General features: G+C 47.2%; 1 protein-coding gene across 2 annotated transcripts in view; it reads left to right on the top strand.

The window, feature by feature from the left end:
• The window catches only part of EOGT (EGF domain specific O-linked N-acetylglucosamine transferase), a 118,407-nt gene that overhangs the window by 59,325 nt on the left and 42,476 nt on the right, over window positions 1-16,606 (top strand). For both annotated transcript variants that reach the window (XR_010186982.1, XM_063940938.1), the window contains exon 9: window positions 887-979. Coding sequence is in view for 1 of the 2 variants with exons in the window: in XM_063940938.1 (XP_063797008.1) it covers window positions 887-979 (93 nt within the window). In the remaining variant the exon portion in view is untranslated. The remainder of the gene's footprint in view (window positions 1-886; window positions 980-16,606) is intronic.

Raw genomic sequence — 16,606 nt, 5'->3', positions numbered from 1 at the left:
TGCTGTGAGGCAGTAATGCTAACCCTTACACCATCTATACTGCCCCAAGTTAATAATTAATCACCTGAGCTCAAGTATGAATATCCTTAAAACCCTGACTTTAATGGAGTTTGGGAAACTCTGGTTTAGACTATTGTAGTAAGATCATTATAATATGTAATAACCAAGTTAGATGCATGAAATGTGATTATTGTACTGACGTGTTTGACATCACAACCTTACTATGCTTTGCGCTGAACTGTTTAAAACTACACATGCGGCAGCTTTTATTTCATACTTAGGGGTCTATTCATGAAGCAGTGAAAAGAGTGGAGAAGTGTCCAGTGAAGTTGACCATGGCAACCAATCATCTGCTACATATAATTTTATTGCATGTACTTGACAAATGTTACGTAAAAGCTGATTGGTTGCCATGGGCAACTTCTCCACTGTCTCTCTTCTCCAATCTTTTCACTGCTTTGTGACTAGACCCCTTAGGGCATGGTAGACACAAAACGGATTAGTTTAGGATGGCACAGGATGGATGGTTTACATTTGAGAGAAGCATATATAGTCCTATCATAGCCATACTAAGTGGGAGATGTGTCAAGCAGTGTAGAGAGTGGAGACATTGCACATAGCAATCAGTTTCTACCATTATAGAATGTGCTTGGTGAATGCTACCTCAAAGTTGATTGGTTGCTATGGGCAACTTGTCTGCTTCTCCACTCTTTACACTGCTTGATTGGTGCATCTCCCCCTAAGTATTATGGGAGTTGTAATGTAACAGGAGCTGGATTTCCAAAAGTCACCTGTGCGGAAACCTGGTGATGGGGGGGGGGGGGGCTGGGATTTGTATCTGTTTTTATTAAACCCTAAAATTGGCATTCATGTCTTTCTGCTGCAGAGTGGCTATGGTTATGGTGATCTGTTCGTGGAGACATGGAAAGCTTTTACGGACCATGAGGTCATACACTTGAAAGCCTACGATTCAAAAAGGGTGAGAAAATGTCCTGTATTTTATCATCACCTTTATTTAATATATTTGTCTGCTAAACTACCTCTCGGTTCAGCTTCAGCTACGTGTCACATTAATCATTAGCTAAAGGGGACGTTGAAGCTGTATATGTTGCATGCGTCACTTCTGTGTGTTTTTGAAGTTTGTTACTTTTGTCATAGTGCACCAAGAATTGCTGTTTCAGCAGAAATGCCACATTGCATTATAAACTTAGGATGAGCCCCAATCTAGGGCACCTATGGGGTAATGAAAGGCCTTTTTCAAGGAGAATAAGCCACCCACAAGGAAGATTATTCATAGACTGCTAACAATATAACTTACCTATGTTTAGAAGAAATATTAGTGTTGAAGTGCACTATACCCCTTTTTTGTAGTTTATTGCTTATTGGTGTTTTTCCTTATTTAAATATATGTTGGTGCACAACTGCATTATGGCTTTTGCTTACTTTTCTGGTCTTGCTGGTAATGTAACTAAAAACAAACAGTAAAACTTTAGCTCACACCCCTCATTAGTAACAGTTTTTATAGTTTTGCTCATTATAGTCTATTTTAAGTTATAACTATAATAATGGGTCTGAGACATCAGAAGTCTTTGAACATTTTCATCACATGAATGTTTGTGCACATATGAAAAGGAGAGTTATGGTTGACTTACCATTGTTAACTCTCTTTCTGCGAAACATTGGGGTGTAGAGTAGAGATGAGCGCCGGAAATTTTTCGGGTTTTGTGTTTTGGTTTTGGGTTCGGTTCCGCGGCCGTGTTTTGGGTTCGACCGCGTTTTGGCAAAACCTAACCGAATTTTTTTTGTCGGATTCGGGTGTGTTTTGGATTCGGGTGTTTTTTTCCAAAAAACCTAAAAAACAGCTTAAATCATAGAATTTGGGGGTCATTTTGATCCCAAAATATTATTAACCTCAAAAACCATCATTTCCACTCATTTTCAGTCTATTCTGAATACCTCACACCTCACAATATTATTTTTAGTCCTAAAATTTGCACCGAGGTCGCTGGATGACTAAGCTAAGCGACCCTAGTGGCCGACACAAACACCTGGCCCATCTAGGAGTGGCACTGCAGTGTCACGCAGGATGTCCCTTCCAAAAAACCCTCCCCAAACAGCACATGACGCAAAGAAAAAAAGAGGCGCAATGAGGTAGCTGTGTGAGTAAGATAAGCGACCCTAGTGGCCGACACAAACACCGGGCCCATCTAGGAGTGGCACTGCAGTGTCACGCAGGATGTCCCTTCCAAAAAACCCTCCCCAAACAGCACATGACGCAAAGAAAAAAAGAGGCGCAATGAGGTAGCTGTGTGAGTAAGATAAGCGACCCTAGTGGCCGACACAAACACCGGGCCCATCTAGGAGTGGCACTGCAGTGTCACGCAGGATGTCCCTTCCAAAAAACCCTCCCCAAACAGCACATGACGCAAAGAAAAAAAGAGGCGCAATGAGGTAGCTGTGTGAGTAAGATAAGCGACCCTAGTGGCCGACACAAACACCGGGCCCATCTAGGAGTGGCACTGCAGTGTCACGCAGGATGTCCCTTCCAAAAAACCCTCCCCAAACAGCACATGACGCAAAGAAAAAAAGAGGCGCAATGAGGTAGCTGTGTGAGTAAGATAAGCGACCCTAGTGGCCGACACAAACACCGGGCCCATCTAGGAGTGGCACTGCAGTGTCACGCAGGATGTCCCTTCCAAAAAACCCTCCCCAAACAGCACATGACGCAAAGAAAAAAAGAGGCGCAATGAGGTAGCTGTGTGAGTAAGATAAGCGACCCTAGTGGCCGACACAAACACCGGGCCCATCTAGGAGTGGCACTGCAGTGTCACGCAGGATGTCCCTTCCAAAAAACCCTCCCCAAACAGCACATGACGCAAAGAAAAAAAAAGGCGCAATGAGGTAGCTGTGTGAGTAAGATAAGCGACCCTAGTGGCCGACACAAACACCGGGCCCATCTAGGAGTGGCACTGCAGTGTCACGCAGGATGTCCCTTCCAAAAAACCCTCCCCAAACAGCACATGACGCAAAGAAAAAAAGAGGCGCAATGAGGTAGCTGTGTGAGTAAGATAAGCGACCCTAGTGGCAGACACAAACACCTGGCCCATCTAGGAGTGGCACTGCAGTGTCACGCAGGATGTCCCTTCCAAAAAACCCTCCCCAAACAGCACATGACGCAAAGAAAAAAAGAGGCGCAATGAGGTAGCTGTGTGAGTAAGATAAGCGACCCTAGTGGCCGACACAAACACCGGGCCCATCTAGGAGTGGCACTGCAGTGTCACGCAGGATGTCCCTTCCAAAAAACCCTCCCCAAACAGCACATGACGCAAAGAAAAAAAGAGGCGCAATGAGGTAGCTGTGTGAGTAAGATAAGCGACCCTAGTGGCCGACACAAACACCGGGCCCATCTAGGAGTGGCACTGCAGTGTCACGCAGGATGGCCCTTCCAAAAAACACTCCCCAAACAGCACATGACGCAAAGAAAAATTAAAGAAAAAAGAGGTGCAAGATGGAATTGTCCTTGGGCCCTCCCACCCACCCTTATGTTGTATAAACAGGACATGCACACTTTAACCAACCCATCATTTCAGTGACAGGGTCTGCCACACGACTGTGACTGATATGACGGGTTGGTTTGGACCCCCACCAAAAAAGAAGCAATTAATCTCTCCTTGCACAAACTGGCTCTACAGAGGCAAGATGTCCACCTCATCATCATCCTCCGATATATCACCGTGTACATCCCCCTCCTCACAGATTATCAATTCGTCCCCACTGGAATCCACCATCTCAGCTCCCTGTGTACTTTGTGGAGGCAATTGCTGCTGGTCAATGTCTCCGCGGAGGAATTGATTATAATTCATTTTAATGAACATCATCTTCTCCACATTTTCTGGATGTAACCTCGTACGCCGATTGCTGACAAGGTGAGCGGCGGCACTAAACACTCTTTCGGAGTACACACTTGTGGGAGGGCAACTTAGGTAGAATAAAGCCAGTTTGTGCAAGGGCCTCCAAATTGCCTCTTTTTCCTGCCAGTATAAGTACGGACTGTGTGACGTGCCTACTTGGATGCGGTCACTCATATAATCCTCCACCATTCTTTCAATGTTGAGAGAATCATATGCAGTGACAGTAGACGACATGTCCGTAATCGTTGTCAGGTCCTTCAGTCCGGACCAGATGTCAGCATCAGCAGTCGCTCCAGACTGCCCTGCATCACCGCCAGCGGGTGGGCTCGGAATTCTGAGCCTTTTCCTCGCACCCCCAGTTGCGGGAGAATGTGAAGGAGGAGATGTTGACAGGTCGCGTTCCGCTTGACTTGACAATTTTCTCACCAGCAGGTCTTTCAACCCCAGCAGACTTGTGTCTGCCGGAAAGAGAGATCCAAGGTAGGCTTTAAATCTAGGATCGAGCACGGTGGCCAAAATGTAGTGCTCTGATTTCAACAGATTGACCACCCGTGAATCCTTGTTAAGCGAATTAAGGGCTCCATCCACAAGTCCCACATGCCTAGCGGAATCGCTCCGTGTTAGCTCCTCCTTCAATGTCTCCAGCTTCTTCTGCAAAAGCCTGATGAGGGGAATGACCTGACTCAGGCTGGCAGTGTCTGAACTGACTTCACGTGTGGCAAGTTCAAAGGGCATCAGAACCTTGCACAACGTTGAAATCATTCTCCACTGCGCTTGAAACAGGTGCATTCCACCTCCTATATCGTGCTCAATTGTATAGGCTTGAATGGCCTTTTGCTGCTCCTCCAACCTCTGAAGCATATAGAGGGTTGAATTCCACCTCGTTACCACTTCTTGCTTCAGATGATGGCAGGGCAGGTTCAGTAGTTTTTGGTGGTGCTCCAGTCTTCTGTACGTGGTGCCTGTACGCCGAAAGTGTCCCGCAATTCTTCTGGCCACCGACAGCATCTCTTGCACGCCCCTGTCGTTTTTTTAAAAATTCTGCACCACCAAATTCAAGGTATGTGCAAAACATGGGACGTGCTGGAATTTGCCCATATTTAATGCACACACAATATTGCTGGCGTTGTCCGATGCCACAAATCCACAGGAGAGTCCAATTGGGGTAAGCCATTCCGCGATGATCTTCCTCAGTTGCCGTAAGAGGTTTTCAGCTGTGTGCGTATTCTGGAAACCGGTGATACAAAGCGTAGCCTGCCTAGGAAAGAGTTGGCGTTTGCGAGATGCTGCTACTGGTGCCGCCGCTGCTGTTCTTGCGGCGGGAGTCCATACATCTACCCAGTGGGCTGTCACAGTCATATAGTCCTGACCCTGCCCTGCTCCACTTGTCCACATGTCCGTGGTTAAGTGGACATTGGGTACAACTGCATTTTTTAGGACACTGGTGAGTCTTTTTCTGACGTCCGTGTACATTCTCGGTATCGCCTGCCTAGAGAAGTGGAACCTAGATGGTATTTGGTAACGGGGGCACACTGCCTCAATAAATTGTCTAGTTCCCTGTGAACTAACGGCGGATACCGGACGCACATCTAACACCAACATAGTTGTCAAGGCCTCAGTTATCCGCTTTGCAGCAGGATGACTGCTGTGATATTTCATCTTCCTCGCAAAGGACTGTTGAACAGTCAATTGCTTACTGGAAGTAGTACAAGTGGGCTTACGACTTCCCCTCTGGGATGACCATCGACTCCCAGCAGCAACAACAGCAGCGCCAGCAGCAGTAGGCGTTACACGCAAGGATGCATCGGAGGAATCCCAGGCAGGAGAGGACTCGTCAGAATTGCCAGTGACATGGCCTGCAGGACTATTGGCATTCCTGGGGAAGGAGGAAATTGACACTGAGGGAGTTGGTGGGGTGGTTTGCGTGAGCTTGGTTACAAGAGGAAGGGATTTACTGGTCAGTGGACTGCTTCCGCTGTCGCCCAAAGTTTTTGAACTTGTCACTGACTTATTATGAATGCGCTGCAGGTGACGTATAAGGGAGGATGTTCCGAGGTGGTTAACGTCCTTACCCCTACTTATTACAGCTTGACAAAGGCAACACACGGCTTGACACCTGTTGTCCGCATTTCTGTTGAAATACTTCCACACCGAAGAGCTGATTTTTTTGGTATTTTCACCAGGCATGTCAGTGGCCATATTCCTCCCACGGACAACAGGTGTCTCCCCGGGTGCCTGACTTAAACAAACCACCTCACCATCAGAATCCTCCTTGTCAATTTCCTCCCCAGCGCCAGCAACACCCATATCCTCCTCATCCTGGTGTACTTCAACACTGACATCTTCAATCTGACTATCAGGAACTGGACTGCGGGTGCTCCTTCCAGCACTTGCAGGGGGCGTGCAAATGGTGGAAGGCGCATGCTCTTCACGTCCAGTGTTGGGAAGGTCAGGCATCGCAACCGACACAATTGGACTCTCCTTGTGGATTTGGGATTTCGAAGAACGCACAGTTCTTTGCGGTGCTTTTGCCAGCTTGAGTCTTTTCATTTTTCTAGCGAGAGGCTGAGTGCTTCCATCCTCATGTGAAGCTGAACCACTAGCCATGAACATAGGCCAGGGCCTCAGCCGTTCCTTGCCACTCCGTGTGGTAAATGGCATATTGGCAAGTTTACGCTTCTCCTCCGACAATTTTATTTTAGGTTTTGGAGTCCTTTTTTTACTGATATTTGGTGTTTTGGATTTGACATGCTCTGTACTATGACATTGGGCATCGGCCTTGGCAGACGACGTTGCTGGCATTTCATCGTCTCTGCCATGACTAGTGGCAGCAGCTTCAGCACGAGGTGGAAGTGGATCTTGATCTTTCCCTAATTTTGGAACCTCAACATTTTTGTTCTCCATATTTTAATAGGCACAACTAAAAGGCACCTCAGGTAAACAATGGAGATGGATGGATACTAGTATACAATTATGGATGGACTGCCGAGTGCCGACACAGAGGTAGCTACAGCCGTGGACTACCGTACTGTGTCTGCTGCTAATATAGACTGGTTGATAATGAGATGTAGTATGTATAAAGAAGAAAGAAAAAAAAAACCACGGGTAGGTGGTATACAATTATGGATGGACTGCCGAGTGCCGACACAGAGGTAGCTACAGCCGTGGACTACCGTACTGTACTGTGTCTGCTGCTAATATAGACTGGTTGATAATGAGATGTAGTATGTATAAAGAAGAAAGAAAAAAAAAACCACGGGTAGGTGGTATACAATTATGGATGGACTGCCGAGTGCCGACACAGAGGTAGCTACAGCCGTGAACTACCGTACTGTGTCTGCTGCTAATATAGACTGGTTGATAATGAGATGTAGTATGTATAAAGAAGAAAGAAAAAAAAAACCACGGGTAGGTGGTATACAATTATGGATGGACTGCCGAGTGCCGACACAGAGATAGCTACAGCCGTGGACTACCGTACTGTACTGTACTGTGTCTGCTGCTAATATAGACTGGATGATAATGAGATGTAGTATGTATAAAGAAGAAAGAAAAAAAAAACCACGGGTAGGTGGTATACAATTATGGATGGACTGCCGAGTGCCGACACAGAGGTAGCTACAGCCGTGGACTACCGTACTGTACTGTGTCTGCTGCTAATATAGACTGGTTGATAATGAGATGTAGTATGTATAAAGAAGAAAGAAAAAAAAACCACGGGTAGGTGGTATACAATTATGGATGGACTGCCGAGTGCCTACACAGAGGTAGCTACAGCCGTGAACTACTGTACTGTGTCTGCTGCTAATATAGACTGGTTGATAATGAGATGTAGTATGTATAAAGAAGAAAGAAAAAAAAAACCACGGGTAGGTGGTATACAATTATGGATGGACTGCCGAGTGCTGACACAGAGGTAGCTACAGCCGTGGACTACCGTACTGTACTGTGTCTGCTGCTAATATAGACTGGTTGATAATGAGATGTAGTATGTATAAAGAAGAAAGAAAAAAAAAACCACGGGTAGGTGGTATACAATTATGGATGGACTGCCGAGTGCCGACACAGAGATAGCTACAGCCGTGGACTACCGTACTGTACTGTGTCTGCTGCTAATATAGACTGGATGATAATGAGATGTAGTATGTATAAAGAAGAAAGAAAAAAAAAACCACGGGTAGGTGGTATACAATTATGGATGGACTGCCGAGTGCCGACACAGAGGTAGCTACAGCCGTGGACTACCGTACTGTACTGTGTCTGCTGCTAATATAGACTGGTTGATAATGAGATGTAGTATGTATAAAGAAGAAAGAAAAAAAAAACCACGGGTAGGTGGTATACAATTATGGATGGACTGCCGAGTGCCTACACAGAGGTAGCTACAGCCGTGGACTACCGTACTGTACTGTGTCTGCTGCTAATATAGACTGGTTGATAATGAGATGTAGTATGTATAAAGAAGAAAGAAAAAAAAAACCACGGGTAGGTGGTATACAATTATGGATGGACTGCCGAGTGCCGACACAGAGGTAGCTACAGCCGTGAACTACCGTACTGTGTCTGCTGCTAATATAGACTGGTTGATAATGAGATGTAGTATGTATAAAGAAGAAAGAAAAAAAAAACCACGGGTAGGTGGTATACAATTATGGATGGACTGCCGAGTGTCGACACAGAGATAGCTACAGCCGTGGACTACCGTACTGTACTGTGTCTGCTGCTAATATAGACTGGATGATAATGAGATGTAGTATGTATAAAGAAGAAAGAAAAAAAAACCACGGGTAGGTGGTATACAATTATGGATGGACTGCCGAGTGCCGACACAGAGGTAGCTACAGCCGTGGACTACCGTACTGTACTGTGTCTGCTGCTAATATAGACTGGTTGATAATGAGATGTAGTATGTATAAAGAAGAAAGAAAAAAAAACCACGGGTAGGTGGTATACAATTATGGATGGACTGCCGAGTGCCGACACAGAGGTAGCTACAGCCGTGGACTACCGTACTGTACTGTGTCTGCTGCTAATATAGACTGGTTGATAATGAGATGTAGTATGTATAAAGAAGAAAGAAAAAAAAAACCACGGGTAGGTGGTATACAATTATGGATGGACTGCCGAGTGCCGACACAGAGGTAGCTACAGCCGTGAACTACCGTACTGTGTCTGCTGCTAGTATAGACTGGATGATAAATAATGATATAAAAAATATATATATATCACTACTGCAGCCGGACAGGTATATATTATATAATGACGGACCTGCTGGACACTGTCTGTCAGCAGAATGAGTTTTTTTAGAATAAAAAAACACCACACAAGTCACACGACGAGTGTTTAACTTTTTCAGGCAGACAATCACAATATACTGGTGGTCAGTGTGGTCAGGTCACTGGTCAGTCACACTGGCAGTGGCACTCTGGCAGCAAAAGTGTGCACTGTTTAATATGTACTCCTGGCTCCTGCTATAACCTATAACTGCTCCCCAGTCTCCCCCACAATTAATCTGTGTGAGCACAGTCAGATATTATACATAGATGATGCAGCACACTGGGCTGAGCACAGATATGGTATGTGACTGAGTCACTGTGTATCGTTTTTTTCAGGCAGAGAACGGATTATATTAAATAATAATAAAACTGCACTGGTGGTCTCACTGGTCAGTCACTAGTATAACTAACTAACTACTATCAGCAAAATTCTGCACTCTCTGAGTACTCCTCCTAAGCTCCAGTAAATGAAGTGTCTCACTCTCGCTCTCCTATCTATTTCTAAACGGAGAGGACGCCAGCCACGTCCTCTCCCTATCAATCTCAATGCACGTGTGAAAATGGCGGCGACGCGCGGCTCCTTATATAGAATCCGAGTCTCGCGATAGAATCCGAGCCTCGCGAGAATCCGACAGCGTGATGATGACGTTCGGGCGCGCTCGGGTTAACCGAGCAAGGCGGGAAGATCCGAGTTGCTCGGACCCGTGTAAAAAAACATGAAGTTCGGGCGGGTTCGGATTCAGAGGAACCGAACCCGCTCATCTCTAGTGTAGAGTGGATCTTGATCCAGAGGCACCAACAGGCTAAAGCTTTAGGCTGTCCCAGGATGCATTGGGGCTTCCTCTATAACCCCACCTCCAGGCACTGTGAGCTCAGTTTCGTTAACCAGTCCAATGCAGGAGCAGGTAAGAGAGAAGGTAGATGTTAGTCACATAGAACCACATTCTCACGACAGGAGAAGGGACCAGCTGCTAATGCCATACAAACCCATAGAAGCTAGGTGCGTCAAGGTGGGCACCCTGTGGAACCCAATGTACCTCGCAGAAAGAGAGTTAACAATGGTAACTCTCCTTTTCTTCAGCAAGTTACATTGGTTTCCACAGGGAAACAACGGGGATGTCCTAAAGCAGTTCATGAGAACCCAGCGTCCAAAGGAAGCATCCTGGGAGGCGGAAGTATCAAAGGCATAGAACATATTAAACGTGTTCACAGAGGACCACATAGCCGCCTTGCACAATTGTTCTGCGGCCGCGACACGGCGAGCCGCCCAAGAAGGTCAAACAGACCGAGTAGAATGGGCATTAATAGCAGCAGGAACTGGGAGACCAGCCTGCGCATAAGCTTGTGCAACCGCCATTCTAATCCATCTGGCCAAGGTTTGCTTATTCACAGGCCAGCCACGTTTGTGAAAACCAAACAAGATAAAAAGGGAGTCTGACCTCCTGATAGAGGCAGTCCTCTCCACATATATACGGAGAGCCCGTAACACATCCAAAGACCGCTCTTTGGAGGACAAATCAGAAGCGATAAAGGCCAGAACCACAATCTCTTGGTTAAGGTGAAAAGATGACACCACCTTAGGTTAATAACATGGACGAGTTCTTTGAACTGCTCGGTCACAATGAAATATTAGAAAGGGTGGCCGACAGGACAATGCGCCTAAGTCCAGCACCCTTCTAGCAGAGGCAATAGCCAGTAAAAACAAGACAGTGGCCATCAGCAATGTAAAGTCCACCATATCAAGAAGTTCAAATGGAGACTCTTGCAGGGCATTCAGGACAACAGCCAGATCTGATGGAGCCACAAGAGGGACATAGGTAAACAATCCGTAAGACACCCTGGGGGAGATTTAAATGTTTGAAAAGTCGGTTGGGTGTCTGTTTTTTCCTGTCTATTAGATAGGAAAAAACAGACTCCCAACTGACTTTTCAAACATTTGAATCTCCCCCTGATTGAATGTATGAATGTCAGGTATAGATGCAATTTCTATTACGCCCTTGAGGATGTTGGGTACACCAAAAGAACCATGGGATATAGACGGATCCGCAGGAGACATGGGCACTTTAAGACTTTCAAAGGGGGCGTGACCTGGCTCCTCCCTCTATACCCCCCCCCCCCCCCCCCCCCCCCAGACTCCGTTTAGAAAATGTGCCCTGCGAGATGGAGGCACTCAGGGGAGCTCTTAGAGTTTCTCTGAAAAGACTTAATGTTAGGTTTTTTATTTTGGGGAGATCTGCTGGCTACAGACTCCCTGCTTCGTGGGAAAGAGGGGAGAGCAGTCTAGACCCACTTCTAATGAGTTTCAGGGCTCTGCTGCTGCTGACAGGATGCCTTCAGCTTCTGAGGGGAGATGAACGCCGGGCTCTCCTGGATGCTCGCTCTCACAGCTTGCCGTCCCCCCTCTTCAAGCCAGAAGTCAGAAGACAGGTGAGTATGTGAGGAAAAGACATCTTCTCTTCAACAAAGATGGCATATAGAGGTATCGCGCAGTGATTTGCTAAGTGCGCGCCAGGCTCCCGGACTGTACACACCGCTGGGTGCAGGGCGCTGGGGGGGGGCGCCCTGGGGAGCTAAAAATACCTCATTAATAAGGCTGGCATATCTGTACTGTGCCCTGGCACTGCCCGCAAACCCCGCCAGGATAAACATGTAAAAATAAGCGGGAAGAAGCCCTCCATGTTGGGGGCGGGGCTTATTCCTCCAGGCTCACTCGGCGCCATTTCCTCCAAGCAGCAGCGCTGGTCCTTCCTCACAGCAGCAAGTACCAGGGGCTATAAAACGAGGGGGGCAGATTATTTACATACATATTATAGTGCTGCAGCTCTGTGACACTTGAGGGTGTTTTCAGACCTGCACTTTGGCGCTGGGGTGTGAGCTGGCTCCTTTCCTTTTGTTCCCTCACAGGCTTTCTTTTGGGTGCTGTTAGGGAGACAACATGTCTGAGGCAGAATTTTCCTCTCAGGGGGATCATTTATTGGGGACACCAAATGTTTTGGGGGTCCTGTCGGCACCGCCGACTGCTGATTGGTTAACTGCTTTAAATGCTAACGTTACTCTATTAAATCAAAAGTTTACTGAATCTGACTCTCAACTGCAGATTTGGAAGAGAACAGTAGATGACGCTTTATAACAAGGGTCACTAAAACGTGGTGTTGACCAATTAGATGACACAGATACCGACACGGACTCTGATACCGGTGCCGATTATGCTGACTCTGTATTAGATCTTAAATTGGCTAAGAGTATTCAATATATGATTGTGGCTGTCAAGGACATATTACGTATTGAAGAAGATCCCTTTACACCAGAAACGAGGGTCCTTATTTACAAAGAAAAGAGACGCTTGGTTTCTTTTCCTCCTTGTTTTGAACTAAATGACCTTTTTGATGGCATTTGGAATACACCTGATAAGAAATTTCTCATTCCTAATAGGATCAAGGTGGCATACCCCTTTCTCGCAGCGGATAGGGATAAGTGGGAAATATCACCCACAGTAGACAAAGCCGTAGCACGCTTGTCTAAACAGGTAGCGCTCCCTGCGGCTCAGTCGACGACTCTTAAGGAGTCGGCTGATCGTAAGCAGGAGGCTACTTTAAAAGCTATTTTTACTACCACAGGGACGCAGCTTAGACCGCTTATTGCGTCAGCGTGGGTTAGTAGCGCCATTTAAAAATGGGCTGAAAGTTTATCTGCGGATTTAGATACTCTGGATAGGGATAGCATCCTAGTGACGCTTGGTTATATCAGGGACGCAGCTGCGTATTTGAAAGAGGCTGCAAGAGATGCTGGCCGCCTGGGGGCTAAGGCTAATGCTATGTCAATTGCGGCTAGGCGTGCGCTATGGACTCATCAATGGAATGCTGACGCTAATTCCAAGAAAAATATGGAGTCCCTTCCCTTTAAGGGTGGGGAACTGTTTGGTGACGGCCTTACTGATTTAGTATCAGCGGCCACAGCGGGTAAATCTACTTATTTACCTAATGCTCCTGCGCAACAGAAGAAACCGCACTATCAAATGCAGTCCTTTCGGCCCAATAAATATAGAATAGGCCGAGGTAACTTCTTCCTCGCTACCAGAGGTAGAGGAAGGGGCAAGAGAACTCCCGTCTCCTCGAGTTCACAAGAGCAGAAGTCCTCCCCGGCTTCCGCCAAATCCACCGCATGACGCCGGGTCTCCCTTACAGGAGACCGCACCGGTGGGGGCACGTCTAAGGCTTTTCAGTCAGGTTTGGGTTCGCTTGGACCTGGACCCTTGGGTGTTACAAATTGTGACTCAAGGGTACAAACTGGAATTCCAAGACGTTCCCCCTCGCCGTTTTTTCAAATCAACCTTACCAGTTTCGCTTCCAGACAGGGTTCTAGTCTGTGGAGCAATACAAAAATTATGTCAAAATCAGGTTGTGATCCCGGTCCCCCGGGCGCAACAAGGGGAAGGGTTTTATTCTAGCCTATTTGTAGTGCCGAAGCCGGATGGCTCGGTACGACCAATCCTCAACCTAAAATCTCTAAATTTTTTCCTGAAGAAATTCAAGTTGGAGTTTCTCCGAGCGGTGATCTCCAGCCTGGAGGAGGGGGAATTCAGGGTGTCGTTGGACATAAAGGATGCCTACCTTCATGTTCCCATTTATCCCCCTCATCAGAGTTATCTCCGGTTTGCAATCCAGGATACTCATTACCAATTTCAGACGTTGCCGTTTGGCCTGGCCACGGCTCCGAGGATTTTCACAAAAGTCATGGTAGAAATGATGGTTCTCCTCAGAAAAAGAGGAGTTACAATTATCCCGTACTTGGACGATCTCCTGATAAAGGGGAGGTCCAAGGAAAAACTGGTACAAGACATTGCACTGTCTCTGTCGCTTCTACAACAGCACGGCTGTCTCTTGAACCTGCCGAGTGTATCGACACTCTGGGGCAACAAAGGAAGCACCTTATGCTGTCTTGAAGTCTCAGGACTTTTTCTGGAGACAAAAAATAAGAATTTACTCACCGGTAATTCTATTTCTCGTAGTCCGTAGTGGATGCTGGGAACTCCGTAAGGACCATGGGGAATAGCGGGCTCCGAAGGAGGCTGGGCACTCTAGAAAGATTTATGACTACCTGGTGTGCACTGGCTCCTCCCACTATGACCCTCCTCCAAGCCTCAGTTAGGACACTGCCCGGACGAGCTGACATAATAAGGAAGGATTTAGAATCCCGGGTAAGACTCTTACCAGCCACACCAATCACACCGTACAACTCGTGATACTATATCCAGTTTGACAGTATGAAAAACAACTGAGCCTCTCAACAGATGGCTCAACAATAACCCTTTAGTTAACAATAACTATTTACAAGTATTGCAGACAATCCGCACTTGGGATACGCGCCCAGCATCCACTACGGACTACGAGAAATAGAATTACCGGTGAGTAAATTCTTATTTTCTCTGACGTCCTAGTGGATGCTGGGAACTCCGTAAGGACCATGGGGATTATACCAAAGCTCCCAAATGGGCGGGAGAGTGCGGATGACTCTGTAGCACCGAATGAGAGAACTCCAGGTCCTCCTCAGCCAGGGTATCAAATTTGTAGAATTTTGCAAACGTGTTTGCCCCTGACCAAGTAGCTGCTCGGCAAAGTTGTAAAGCCGAGACCCCTCGGGCAGCCGCCCAAGATGAGCCCACCTTCCTTGTGGAATGGGCATTTACAGATTTTGGCTGTGGTATGCCTGCCACAGAATGTGCAAGCTGAATTGTACTACAAATCCAGCGAGCAATAGACTGCTTAGAAGCAGGAGCACCCAGCTTGTTGGGTGCATACAGGATAAACAGCGAGTCAGATTTTCTGACTCCAGCCGTCCTGGAAACATATATTTTCAGGGCCCTGACAACGTCTAGCAACTTGGAGTCCTCTAATTCACTAGTAGCCGCCGGCACCACAATAGGCTGGTTCAGGTGAAACGCTGACACCACCTTAGGGAGAAATTGGGGACGAGTCCTCAACTCTGCCCTATCCATATGGAAAATCAGATAAGGGCTTTTACATGATAAAGCCGCCAATTCTGACACTCGCCTGGCTGAAGCCAAGGCTAATAACATGACCACTTTCCACGTGAGATATTTCAGATCCACGGTTTTTAGTGGCTCAAACCAATGTGATTTTAAGAAACTCAACATCACGTTGAGATCCCAAGGTGCCACAGGAGGCACAAATGGGGGCTGAATATGCAGCACTCCTTTCACAAATGTCTGAACTTCAGGTACTGAAGCTAGTTCTTTTTGAAAGAAAATCGACAGAGCCGAGATCTGTACTTTAATGGAGCCTAGTTTTAGGCCCATATCCACTCCTGCTTGCAGGAAATGCAGAAATCGACCTAGTTGAAATTCCTCTGTTGGGGCCTTATTGGCCTCGCACCATGCAACATATTTCCGCCATATGCGGTGATAATGCGTTGCCGTAACATCTTTCCTGGCCTTAATAAGCGTAGGAATGACTTCTTCCGGAATACCCTTTTCCTTTAGGATCCGGTGTTCAACCGCCATGCCGTCAAACGCAGCCGCGGTAAGTCTTGGAACAGACAGGGCCCCTGCTGTAACAGGTCCTCTCTGAGCGGTAGAGGCCACGGGTCCTCTGAGAGCATCTCTTGAAGTTCCGGGTACCACGCTCGTCTTGGCCAATCCGGAACCACGAGAATTGTGTTTACTCCTCGCTTTCTTATTATTCTCAATACCTTTGGAATGAGAGGCAGAGGAGGGAACACATAAACCGACTGGTACACCCACGGTGTCACTAGAGCGTCCACAGCTATCGCCTGAGGGTCCCTTGACCTGGCGCAATATCTTTTTAACTTTTTGTTGAGACGGGACGCCATCATGTCCACCTGTGGTTTTTCCCAACGGTTTACCAGCATCTGGAAGACTTCTGGGTGAAGTCCCCACTCTCCCGGGTGGAGGTCGTGTCTGCTGAGGAAGTCTGCTTCCCAGTTGTCCACTCCCGGAATGAACACTGCTGACAGTGCTAGTACATGATTCTCCGCCCATCTGAGAATTCTTGTGGCTTCTGCCATCGCCATCCTGCTTCTTGTGCCGCCCTGTCGATTTACATGGGCGACTGCCGTGATGTTGTCTGACTGGATCAGCACCGGCTGGTGTAGGAGCAGGGATCTTGCTTGACTTAGGGCATTGTAGATGGCCCTTAGTTCCAGAATATTTATGTGAAGGGAAGTCTCCTGACTCGACCATAGTCCTTGAAAGTTTCTTCCCTGTATGACTGCCCCCCAGCCTCGAAGGCTGGCATCCGTGGTCACCAGGACCCAGTCCTGTATGCCGAACCTGCGGCCCTCTAGAAGATGGGCACTCTGCAGCCACCACAGTAGAGACACCCTGGTTCTTGGAGACAGGGTTATTAAGCGATGCATCTGAAGATGCGATCCGGACCACTG

This window comes from Pseudophryne corroboree, chromosome 9 (assembly GCF_028390025.1).
Source record: "Pseudophryne corroboree isolate aPseCor3 chromosome 9, aPseCor3.hap2, whole genome shotgun sequence".
Lineage (NCBI taxonomy): Eukaryota > Metazoa > Chordata > Amphibia > Anura > Myobatrachidae > Pseudophryne > Pseudophryne corroboree.
The sequence above is the reverse complement of the archived record's forward strand: the minus strand, read 5'-3'. Positions and strand labels throughout refer to the sequence as shown.